Below are 10,016 nucleotides of genomic sequence, written 5' to 3' on the forward strand. Positions count from 1 at the left end.
CTACCACCCCCCAAAAGCACCTCGTGTGCCCCTGCAGTGACATTCCCGGCATGAGGCAGCAGGAACGGAGCTGAGCACACTGCCACCAAGCTGGGACAACAAAACCCAGGGCAGGAAACGGCAGCACGGAGTTGGACCAGGGCTCCTCACGCAGACCAGGGCACCCCAGCCCTGCCTTCCCTGCCGTGGGGCTGCTGCAGAAACCTGGAGACTTGGGCTACCCAGGGCAGGGCACCCTGCGGCTGGGGGGCTGCACAGCCTGCCGGCCCTCAGTGGGGCCCAGCACAGCACAATCATCCCCTCCCGTCAGCTCCAGCGCAGCCACTCGCCCATCCTGGCCTGCAGCTGCATCCCAGCCCCCCTGCATGCCAGCCCCGCGGCCCCTCACCCTCGGCAGCCCCCCAGCTCCAACCAGTCCCCAATCCCATCCCAGCCCCCCAATTCTATTGCAGGCTCCTGGCTCTATTCCAGTTCCCAGTTCCATCCCAGCCCCTCAGCTCCATCGCAGCCCCCCAATTCCATCACAGCCCCCAGCTCCATTACAGACCCACAATTCCATCGCAGCCCCTCGGATCCATCCCAGTCCCCAATTCCATCCCAGCCTCCCAATTCCATCACAGCCCCCGGCTCCATTACAGACCCACAATTCCATCGCAGCCCCTCGGATCCATCCCAGTTCCCAATTCCATCCCAGCCTCCCAATTCCATTGCAGCCCCCTGGCTCCATCCCAGCCCCTCAGCTCCATCGCAGCCCCCGGCTCCATTATAGCCCCAAAATTCCATCGCAGCCCCTCACCTCCATCTCAGTCCCCCAATTCCATCCCAGTCTCCAATTCCATCGCAGCCCCTCGGCTCCATTGCGTTTCCTCAGCTCCTCTGCAGCTCCTCGGCTCCATCCCTCCCCTCGCCGCCGGCTCCCGGCACCCGGGCTGCAGCGTTCTGCATTTCTAATGTTAACGGGCTCCGGCGGCTCCCGCTCCCCGCCGAGCACCAGCGCCCCCGCCGCGGTGCCGGACCGGCGCCCGCCCCCGCCCGCCGCTCCCGGCAGAGGCCGCGGGCGGAGTCCCCGGCCCTGCGCAGGCCCGGCCGCGACCACCATGGCAGCGGGGCCGGCCGGGGCCGGGGCGGGGGCGGCTGCCGAGCGCGTCCGCTTCGCCCGCTCCCTCCCGCTCCCTCCCGCTCCCTCCCGGCCCCGCCGTGCCCGGCCGCGCTGCCGGCGCTGGGGGCGCGGCGCCCGCCCGCCCCGGCCCGCGCAGGCCGCGCCCGGCCCCGCGCCCCCGGCCCCGCCGCGATGCCGGTCCCGCGGGCAGGGCTGGGCCGGGCCGGGCCGGGCCCCGCCGGCGGCAGCGGGCGCAGGTGCAGCGGCGCGGGGACAAAGGCGGCGGCGCGGCCGGGCCGGCGCGGTGCCGTTCCCGGTGCCCGCTCGGTGCCCGCTGCCGGTGCTCACCCTCGATGGAGATGACGTGCTCGCGGATCTGGCTCTGCAGCGCCAGGTCCTCCACGCGCTCGATGAGGTCGTAGATCGCGTAGATGTTGGGGTGCACGGACTCGAAGCGCCCGATTTCGGCGCGGATCGCGGCCGAGTTGGAGAGCCCGAACTGCGGCGGGGGCGGCCCGCCGGGCTGCGGCCCCGAGGGCCCGGGCACGGGCACGGGCACCGGCCCGCCCGGCGCCGCCAGGCTCTGCTGCTGCCCGGGGCTCTGCCCGGCGCCGCCCGGGAAGTTCATCGCGGCGGCGGCAGGCCCGCTCAGCGCCGCGGGGCTCCGGGCAGCCGCTGCATGGCCGCAGCCGCGTCCGTCCGCGGGTCCCCCGGGCTCCGCCGCCGCCCCCGACCGCCTCCCGCCCCGCCCCGCCCGCGTCAGCGGGACCGGCCCCGCGGCGGGCGGGGAGCGGCGAGCGGAGCGGGGCTGCGCAGGGGAGAGGGGGCGCTGGCATCCGGAGGGACAGCGGGGGAGCCGGCACCGGGAGCGGGGGAGCGGGCACCGGGAGCGGGGGGAGCTGGCACTGGGACCGGGGGAGCTGGCACTGGGACCGGGGGAGCTGGCACCGGGAGCGGAGGGAGCGGGCACCGGGAGCGGGGGGAGCGGGCACCGGGAGCGGGGGGAGCTGGCACCGGGAGCGGGGGGAGCGGGCACCGGGAGCGGAGGCTGTCGCTGCCCGCTCCGCCGCGGCCCCTGCCCGCCCGGCACGGCGGCGGTGGGCACCGGCCCGGCTGCGGGTCCCGGCTCCCGTCCCTCAGCGTCCCACCGCGGCCATCCCGGTCGCCGCTGTTGTGCTGCCCGTGCCCACGCTGCCCCCGAGCCTGGGAACCCCCTGTGCCAGCCTGGAGACCCCTGGCCCTGTCTGCGAACCCCCCGTGCCAGCCCTGCCCCCGGCTGCCTGCCAGCGGTAATTTCGTCATTACTCACCCCAGGTGAGGTGTGGAACATGACCTGTCCCACGGAGCCCCTGGTGCCCGCCAGGTGCTGCCTGCTGTGGGGTCCCTCCCTGGCAGCCCCGGCCCGCAGAGCCAGCGCTGTCCCCCTGCCCGTTCGCTCAGTGCTCGCTGCTCCTGGCCTCTCTGGAGGCACGATGGTGGAGCTGCCCAGGGGACAGCCTGGTGGCAGTCCGGCCACCTCAGGGCGTGCCTGCTGGGCAGGGGCTGCTTGCACCCCTCCCGCTGTGCCCATCCCTAAATCAGCTTGCGTGGGGTGACCTGGGGCACAGCAAGGCTCTGGTGGGCACAGGGCTGGCAGCACCGTGGGAGCCAGTGCAGCTCGCTGGGGCATCACTGGGGACCAGCTGAAATCTTCCAAATGGCTGAGAAACATTAAAAAACAGGATCGTGGGCCCTGGCAGATTAAATAAAAAAGTGGAATTTGGGAGAGGAGAAGGAGCAGAAAGGTGAGCAGCTGAGAGAACCAGGATTGCCATGGATTTCTCCCTCAGTCCCACTGGGACCAGAGTCATGGTGTGCAGCAATGCCCCGGTGCCAGGGGGCTCAGGGGGCAGTGGGGGGCTGGTTCCCACCCTCTGCCCTCTCTGGGTGATGGTGGGAAGCGTTGGAGGAGGAGGAAGAGGACAGCAAGGAGGAAAAGGAGGAGGAGAGATCCCTGGGAAGTTTCTAAATGCCTCCCGGCTCCGGAATCCTCTGTGACTCGGCAGTGGGTGCGGGGTGTGTGGGTGGGAGCAGCACCTCCCTGCCCTCTCCCCCTCCCTCTTGTGCCCTTCCGGGATTCCTTGAGTGCATCCCAACTGCCTCTGCCACGAGAAGGGGTTATTAGAAAACAACTTTCATGAGGGTTTTTTGAAAGCATTTAGAAAATCTGTACCTGGTACAGCACCGGGCTGCCCTCACCCCTCATGCTCCCCAAGGCTTCCAAAGGCCTTTGAAAGATCTGTCGGTCACAGCTCTGCTCAGCAGGAGCTTCCCTGACCCGTCCAAGGGGATTACATCCACATGGGCAGTGCAAGGCCATGCCAGCACCCAACACAGCAGTGCCTGGCTGTGCAAGGGCCTTTCTCCAGCCTGCTTTTTGTTTGGGGCCCTTGGTCCTTGCTCATGGCCTTTTTCTCCGTCTTCTTCCATCATCATCATCAGCATCACCACCATCAGCATCATTATCATCATCCCAGGGTGGTTTGGGTAGGAAGAGACCTCAAAGCCCATCCAGTGCCCCCCCCTGCTGCAGACAGGCACTCCTCCTACCAGGCCAGCTTGCCCCAGCCTTGAATTCTTCCAGGAATAGGGCAGCCACAGCTTCTCTGGGCAGCCTGCACCAGGCCCTCACCACCCTGACAGGGAAGAATTTCTCCCCATTATCCCACTAAACGCTGCCCTCAGTCAGTTATCACATAAACATTTATAAATTGTCTCCATTTCAGCACCTTTGAATGTCCAGACACCCCAGGTGCAGCTGCCTCCACCAAGCCACCCTCCCAGTCAGGGATTCCAGGATGTATCCCTGGTGAGGGGTGGGACAGCATCCCTCATCCCTCATCCTTCCCTCACCCTCACCTGGCTGAAGCAGCAGCCCGGATCAGTCATGGTGGCTTTCCCCTGGCAGGTGGGCTCTGCCCCCTCCTCCTTTGCCTCCTCTTCCTCCTGCCCTGGCAGGGATGTGGCTGCTCGTGCCCCCGTGGTGTTCACAGCCACCCTGAGCTGACAGCTCTCATCTCCTTGTGCCACCAGTGCCCCCAGCCCAGACCGCGCGGGTCCCGCGGCCAGCAGGGCACAGGGCGCGGCGGATGGGGACGGAGCATCGCCCAGCCCCAGCCTGCCCAGGGGCCCTGGCCCTGCCAGCCCCGGTGGGGCAGGACCCCGGGCAGCACGGGACCAGCGCTGGAGCTGGAGCTGGAGCGCTGCAGAGCAGCAGATGGAGCTGGGGCTTAGCAAAGGGATGGGAACACCCAGGAGAGAAGTTCAATATGCTGAAAAGGCAGGGGCGCGTGGGGACAAGCCGAGCTGTCAGGAGCAAACATTCCCTCAGGGATGGCCACCACCTGCCTGCTGCAGGCACAGGCCACTTGAAGATGTAAACTGCTTTTCAGGATGGATTTCACCCTCAGATCCTGAACTTTCCCTGCTCCATCTGCAGCCCTCCCATCTGACGCTGCAGTTCGTGAGTGCCTCAAACCGGTGCTGCTGCCAAGAGGAGCTGCCACCTCCTCCACTGCCTCCTCCTCCTCCTTCTCCTCCTCCTCCTCCTCTTCCTCCCCCCCTTTTCCTGCGGCTGCTCCCACCCCCAGAGCAGCCACCCTGGTACCTGTGGTGCCCATGGCGTGAGGTGGAACAGGATGGGTGTGAAGGTCCCTTCCCACCCAGACCATTCCGTGACACCGGACAGTGCCGGGCCCACGGGGGCAGCAGGAGGGTCCCCACAGCAGACTCACAACGTCCCCCCAGGATGTGGGGCTGGGAGCAGCACCCCCAGAGCAGAGCTGAGGGGGGAGACCCAGGGCTGAGCTTCAGTCAGTGTCCGAGCAAAGTGGGCAGAGAGGGGGTCCCGGGAGGTCTGCAGGCCTTTCTGGCTTCTCAGGGCCCCGGGACACTGAGGTGCTTGATCACTTCTGCAATAAAAACTGGGGCTTTCTTTCTGTGGGGACATCTCTGCTGGGAGAGCTGAGAGCACAGCTGGGGGGCCCTGCTGGGGACCCTGCTCCCCTTCCCAGAGCAGGGGAGCAGCAAACTCCGTGTGTCTTTGGGAGGCTCGGGCTGCCTGTCCCCCTGTGCTCCCCGGAGCTGTGGCTGCTGTTCCAAAGGCAGCGGTGCTTCACGGCATGGCAGCGCTGGTTCGGGGCAGAGAGGTGTTTAATGCCATCAGAGAGGTGTTTAATGCCGTGACAGGGCTGTTCTCCGGGCTGGGCTCAGCCTGCAGCTCTCCCGGAATAGCTGCAGCTCTAATCTGGCTCTGCAGCACGGCTGCACCGTTAATCCCCCCCGACCCGCAGCCCGCGGCTCTCGGTGCCAGCCCAAAATCCGCTGCTCAGCGCTGGGAGCGTCCCGCCGTGCCCTGCCCCGAGGCCTGGCACAGCTCGGGGAGCAGAGAGCACCGGTGTCCCACCCAGAGCTCACGTCCCCTCGCCGTGCCCAGGACACGGGGCTGCTGGCCCCGAGGGGTGGCACTGTCCGTGTCCCTTGTGTGACCCCCGCGATGCCACCAGCCACCTCAGGCTGCCCCGGGGGTTTGGTGACACCTGGACCTGTGCCACGCCAGGTGTCTGCCTGCACACTGGCGGGCCCGGGAGCCTCCTCTGGGACGGGCACTGGGTCCCATCAGCGCTGCTCCGCACGAGCCGGGGTCACCTCAGTGACATCCCTGTCTGGGGCGGTGTCCCAGTGTCCCCAGGGCCCCTCTGGGGCACAGCCCCTCTGTGACCCCCTCTGGTCACAGCCCCGGAGCAGCTGGACTGTCCCAGTGCGTGGGCTCTGGGAAAGGAGGCTGAAAGGGGAACGAGGTGGGTTAAACCCCCTGGGCTCTGTGGCACGACAATCCCCGCAGGGTCTGTGGGACAGGAGGGGGCTTGGCCCAGTCACGGGGAGAAACACTGAAGAAAGGTGAAATGGGGACTAAAGAGCAGCCAGGAGGAGGGGACCGTGAGCCCTGGCAGAAACACAATGGGACAGCCCTCTCGTGAAAATATTCTCCCCAACATCCAACCTAAACCTCCTCTGGCACAGCTTGGGGCTGTTTCCACCTGTCCTGTCCCTGTGAGCACAGCCCGACCCCCCGGCTGTCCCCTCCTGGCAGGAGCTGTGCAGAGCCACAAGGTCCCCCCTGAGCCCCCTTTTCTCCAGGCTGAGCCCCTTCCCAGCTCCCCCAGCCCCTCCTGGGGCTCCATTCCCTCCCCAGCTCCGTTCCCTGGACGCTCCAGCCCCTCAGGGTCTGCCTTGGCAGGTTCCCCTGCGCCCAGGAGGGCAGAGCTGCAGGAAGGGGCTGGGACACCTCTGGGTGTCACTGTCGGGGTCCCTGCCCTGCTGACCCCTGGGACCACCGCAGTGCTGCCTGCAGAGCCTGGGCAGGGCAGGGCAGGGCGTTCCCAGCTCCAGGACTGGCTGTAGTTCACATCACCCGTCCTTCAGGAGGGCACTGAAGACTGCAGGGCACCCAGAGCAGCCCCGGGCGCGGCACGCCGGCACGCCTGGCTCCTCAGCAGCAGGTTTAGGGAGCACAGGCTGCTCAGCTTTCCTGGAAACAGGGTGACTGGTGGCACTGGGGAAGTACTGTCAGGGAATATTAAACAGCTCGAGGCTGGCAGGATGGAAACGCCTCACTCTCTGCGAGCTGCAGCCAGACAAATCCACAGTGACAGCCAGACACCGGATTTATCGGGGAGGGGATGAACCGCGGGATAAACCTCAAATCTGAGCAGACACAGCCCCTCCAGAGTGGATCCGGGCTCGTTGCAGCCTCGGGGAGGGATAAATCCCGGTGGTGCCGTGCCTGCGGGATCAGTGTAAACGTGCTGCTGTGTGCCGTCGCTGCTGTGCCAGCCGGGCTGGGCTGGGCTGGGCTGGGCTGGGCTGGGCTCCTCGGCAGCCCCGGCACACGCGGGCTCCACCCTGCCCGGGGGGACCCCCACCTGCAGCCCCTCATCCCCAGGGGCAGCTCCCACCCTGAGCTCCGGCACAGCCCCAGCACGCTGGTGCCTCCTGCTTCTATCCTGATTTCATCCTGATTTTTTACCCAGGAAAAATAATATGGAGGAGAAAATGCTCCTGATCTCACCCCAGGAAGTGTCAGTGCCACGCCAGCGAGGGACCCACGGAGGGGACACCCTGGGGACAGGGGACGTTGTTGCCAGAATTTCCCCCCCACCCACAATTGTCCTTCATGGGAGAGTCAGTTTGTTCCCACCTCCCCCATCCCTGTTGCTGTATTTCCATGGTTGGACCTCTTCACCTAAAAGTAAGAATTTTTACATAAAACTAAGAACTTTTCACTTAAAGTTAAGAATCTTTCAGTTAAATGGAACAATTTCTAGCCTAAAGTTAAGACATTTTCACCTAGAATTAACAATTTTTAATCTAAAATTAAGAATTTTTCACCTAATATAAAAGATTTTAATCAGAGCCTGCAGGTGGCTTTGGGCACTCCTGGGGATTCACAGAATCACTGAGGGCAGAAAAGTCCCAGAGCTGCCCGAGCCCCCCCACCCTCAGCAGTGCCCATGTCCCCAAGTGACACATCCACAGGAATTTGAACCTGGCAGTATCCAGAGTATCTGGCAGTGACTGCAGCCATACTGGGGGGACTGCTAGCAACTGGACCTACACTGGGGACCAACGGCATCATACTGGGGTTAACTGGGTTCATGGGAATCACGCTAGGAGCCACTGAAACCATTCTGGGATCGTACTTGGAGCAGCGGGGCCCACGCTGGGGTAAAACTGACCGCACTGGCAGTGTCTGGGAGCATACTGCAGGTTACTAGGATGACTCCGGGAGTGTCCAGGAGGGGCTGGGATCACGGCGGGAGCGCCCGTGCACCGGGAGTAGCCGGGAATGCACGGGGCGTGCCCGGCCCGGCCCGGGACTACAACTCCCGGCGTGCTCCGCGCGGCGGCCACGCCCCGCTGCGGCTCCTGCAGCCAGGACTACGAGTCCCATCGCCCCCCGCGCCCGGCCGGAAGCGGCGCGATGGCGGCTCGAGCCCGGCCCGGTGCGGCCGCGGCCCCGGTTCCCCGCGGCCCCGCGGGCTGAGGCCGCGCCCGCCCGCCAGCCAGCCTCTCCCGGTCCTGCCGCCGCCATGGCGCTCATCGAGGGCATCGGCGATGAGGTGACGGTGCTGTTCGCGCTGCTGCTGGCGGCCGCCGTGCTGGGGCTCGCCTGGGCCTCCACGCGCGCCCCCGAGCCCGCGGCGCCGCCGCCTGAGGCGGCCCCGAGCGCGGCCCCCGCCGAGCGCAAGGCCTCGGCCCCGAACCCGGCCGCGGCGCCGGCCGAGGGAGCGGCGGCCCCCGAGGAGGCGGAGGGGCCGCGGCACCGGAACGCGCCCGCGGCCGCCGCCGAGGGCCCCGCCGAGCCCACGCTGGTGCTGCGGCTCAAGTTCCTGAACGACACCGAGCGCCTGGCCCGGGTGCGCCCCGGCGACACCGTCGGGGCGCTCAAGAGGTGAGGCTGCGGCCCGCAGCACCTGCCGGGGGACAGCGCTGTCCCGGACAAGTGGCCCGTGTCCCGGTGGCCGTGCCCGGTGGCCGTGCCCGGTGGCCGTGCCTATCCCTGCGGGGCCGTGGGGCAGCCCGCGGCGGCAGGGGAGCCCTGGGCAGGCCGGTGGGCACACACACGCACACTCGGGTGCGAGGGCAGGGTCCCGGCGGGTGCGGTGGCAGGGCGCACAGAGGGGACTGTCCCTGCAGTGACAGCCGGGGCAGGCACGGGTGTGCGGGCAGGGTGGCACACTCACGGCAGGTGGATGGGGATACTGAGCTGGCGGGTGACGCGTGGGGTGGCTGATGGGGACACAGGCTCAGCTGGGTGAGAGGGCAGGGCGGGCGCAGGAGCTGGGTCAGGGCCTGTCCCCTCAGCGGTGTCACCGCTGTCCCTGTCTCCCGCAGGACCTACTTCCCGGGCCAGGAGCAGCAGGTGCGCTTGATCTACCAGGGGCAGCTGCTGCGGGACGACAGCCAGAGCCTGGCGGGGCTGCACCTGGGCCACCTGAGCGTGCTGCACTGCCACCTGTCCCCGGCCAGCGCGGCGCCCGCGGCCCCGGGCAGCCCCGGCCCCCGCGGCCCCGCGCCCGCCGCGCTGGGCGTGGGCAGCCTGGCGCTGCCGCTCTTCGTGCTGCTGCTGGCCCTGCTCTGGTACCTGCAGCTGCAGCACCGGCACGTCTTCACCGCCACCGCCACCACCTGCCTGGCCGGCCTCACGCTGCTCGTCACCTTCGTGGCCTTCGCCATGTACCGCAGATAGCGCGGCCCGGAGCCGCCCGGGGACACCGGGACCCGGAGCCGCGCCCGGACACCGAGAGCCTGCCCGCCCGCCCGGGCCGTGCGGGGCTCTGCGTTCAGCCCGCTGGGCACACCGGGGGCACGCCCGGTGCCTGAAGGGGGGCTGGCTCCGGACTGTGCCCCCAGAGCCCCGAGCAGCGCCCGCCCGGCCCTGTCTGCTGTGGGGGCTCAGCTACCTCGGGGGGTGCCGGTGCCCCGTGCCTGCACGGAGCATCCCCCGGTGCGGGCCTGCCCGAGCTGCTCTCCGTGCCCCGGGAGCTTCTCCTCGCGGGAATGCGGCCTGGCTGCTCCGCTGCCTGCCCAGGGACATGAGCCCCGGGGTGCCGGCGGGACGCGCTCCTGAGGTCCCCGTGCCGGGGGAGGATTTCGGCCCCGAGGCGGTCCCGGTGCCGGCCGCGCTCCCCGGGGTTCCGATGCTGTGTTGGCGGTGCCGCCCCGCGCCGCCGTTCCGATTAAAGCAGACAGACTGTGACCGGCCGTGGCGTCCCGGCTGTGCTGCGCCGCGGGGCGGGGCGGGGCGGGGCGGGCGGCGGCGGGTGACCGGGAACCGGGAGGGGCGGGGCTCCGGGAGGGGCGGGGCCCCGGGAGG

General features: G+C 68.1%; 2 protein-coding genes across 4 annotated transcripts in view; one reads left to right on the forward strand and one right to left on the reverse strand.

Moving 5' to 3' along the window:
• The window catches only part of AGAP3 (ArfGAP with GTPase domain, ankyrin repeat and PH domain 3), a 108,052-nt gene extending 106,204 nt beyond the window's left edge, over positions 1 to 1,848 (reverse strand). The window contains exons 1-2 of one of the 3 annotated variants that reach the window (XM_064408056.1): positions 685 to 704; positions 548 to 573 (exon numbers count right to left, since the gene is read on the reverse strand). In XM_064408056.1, the coding sequence (XP_064264126.1) occupies positions 548 to 573; positions 685 to 689 (31 nt within the window). In that variant the 5' untranslated portion in view covers positions 690 to 704. Of the gene's footprint in view, positions 1 to 547; positions 574 to 684; positions 705 to 1,447 lie in introns of those variants that run through there. The other 2 variants (XM_064408002.1, XM_064408119.1) reach the window with 2 other exon arrangements.
• Positions 1,849 to 7,964: 6,116 nt separating this feature from the next.
• TMUB1 (transmembrane and ubiquitin like domain containing 1) lies at positions 7,965 to 9,899 on the forward strand. The gene is made up of 2 exons (XM_064408227.1): positions 7,965 to 8,591; positions 9,035 to 9,899. The coding sequence occupies exons 1-2, from the start codon at positions 8,230 to 8,232 to the stop codon at positions 9,387 to 9,389; spliced, it is 717 nt and encodes a 238-aa protein (XP_064264297.1). The 5' UTR covers positions 7,965 to 8,229; the 3' UTR covers positions 9,390 to 9,899.
• Positions 9,900 to 10,016: the final 117 nt, after the last annotated feature.

The sequence above is a fragment of the Passer domesticus genome, chromosome 1 (assembly GCF_036417665.1).
Source record: "Passer domesticus isolate bPasDom1 chromosome 1, bPasDom1.hap1, whole genome shotgun sequence".
In the NCBI taxonomy this organism is placed as follows: Eukaryota; Metazoa; Chordata; class Aves; order Passeriformes; family Passeridae; genus Passer; species Passer domesticus.

What these genes read in the sequence shown, in the direction of transcription:
- TMUB1 (XM_064408227.1), top strand. Translation starts at nt 8,230, where the DNA reads ATGGCGCTCATCGAGGGCATCGGCGATGAGGTGACGGTGCTGTTCGCG. An exon ending in ACCGTCGGGGCGCTCAAGAG is followed by an intron (nt 8,592 to 9,034) that starts GTGAGGCTGCGG and finishes TGTCTCCCGCAG; the next exon opens with GACCTACTTCCCGGGCCAGG.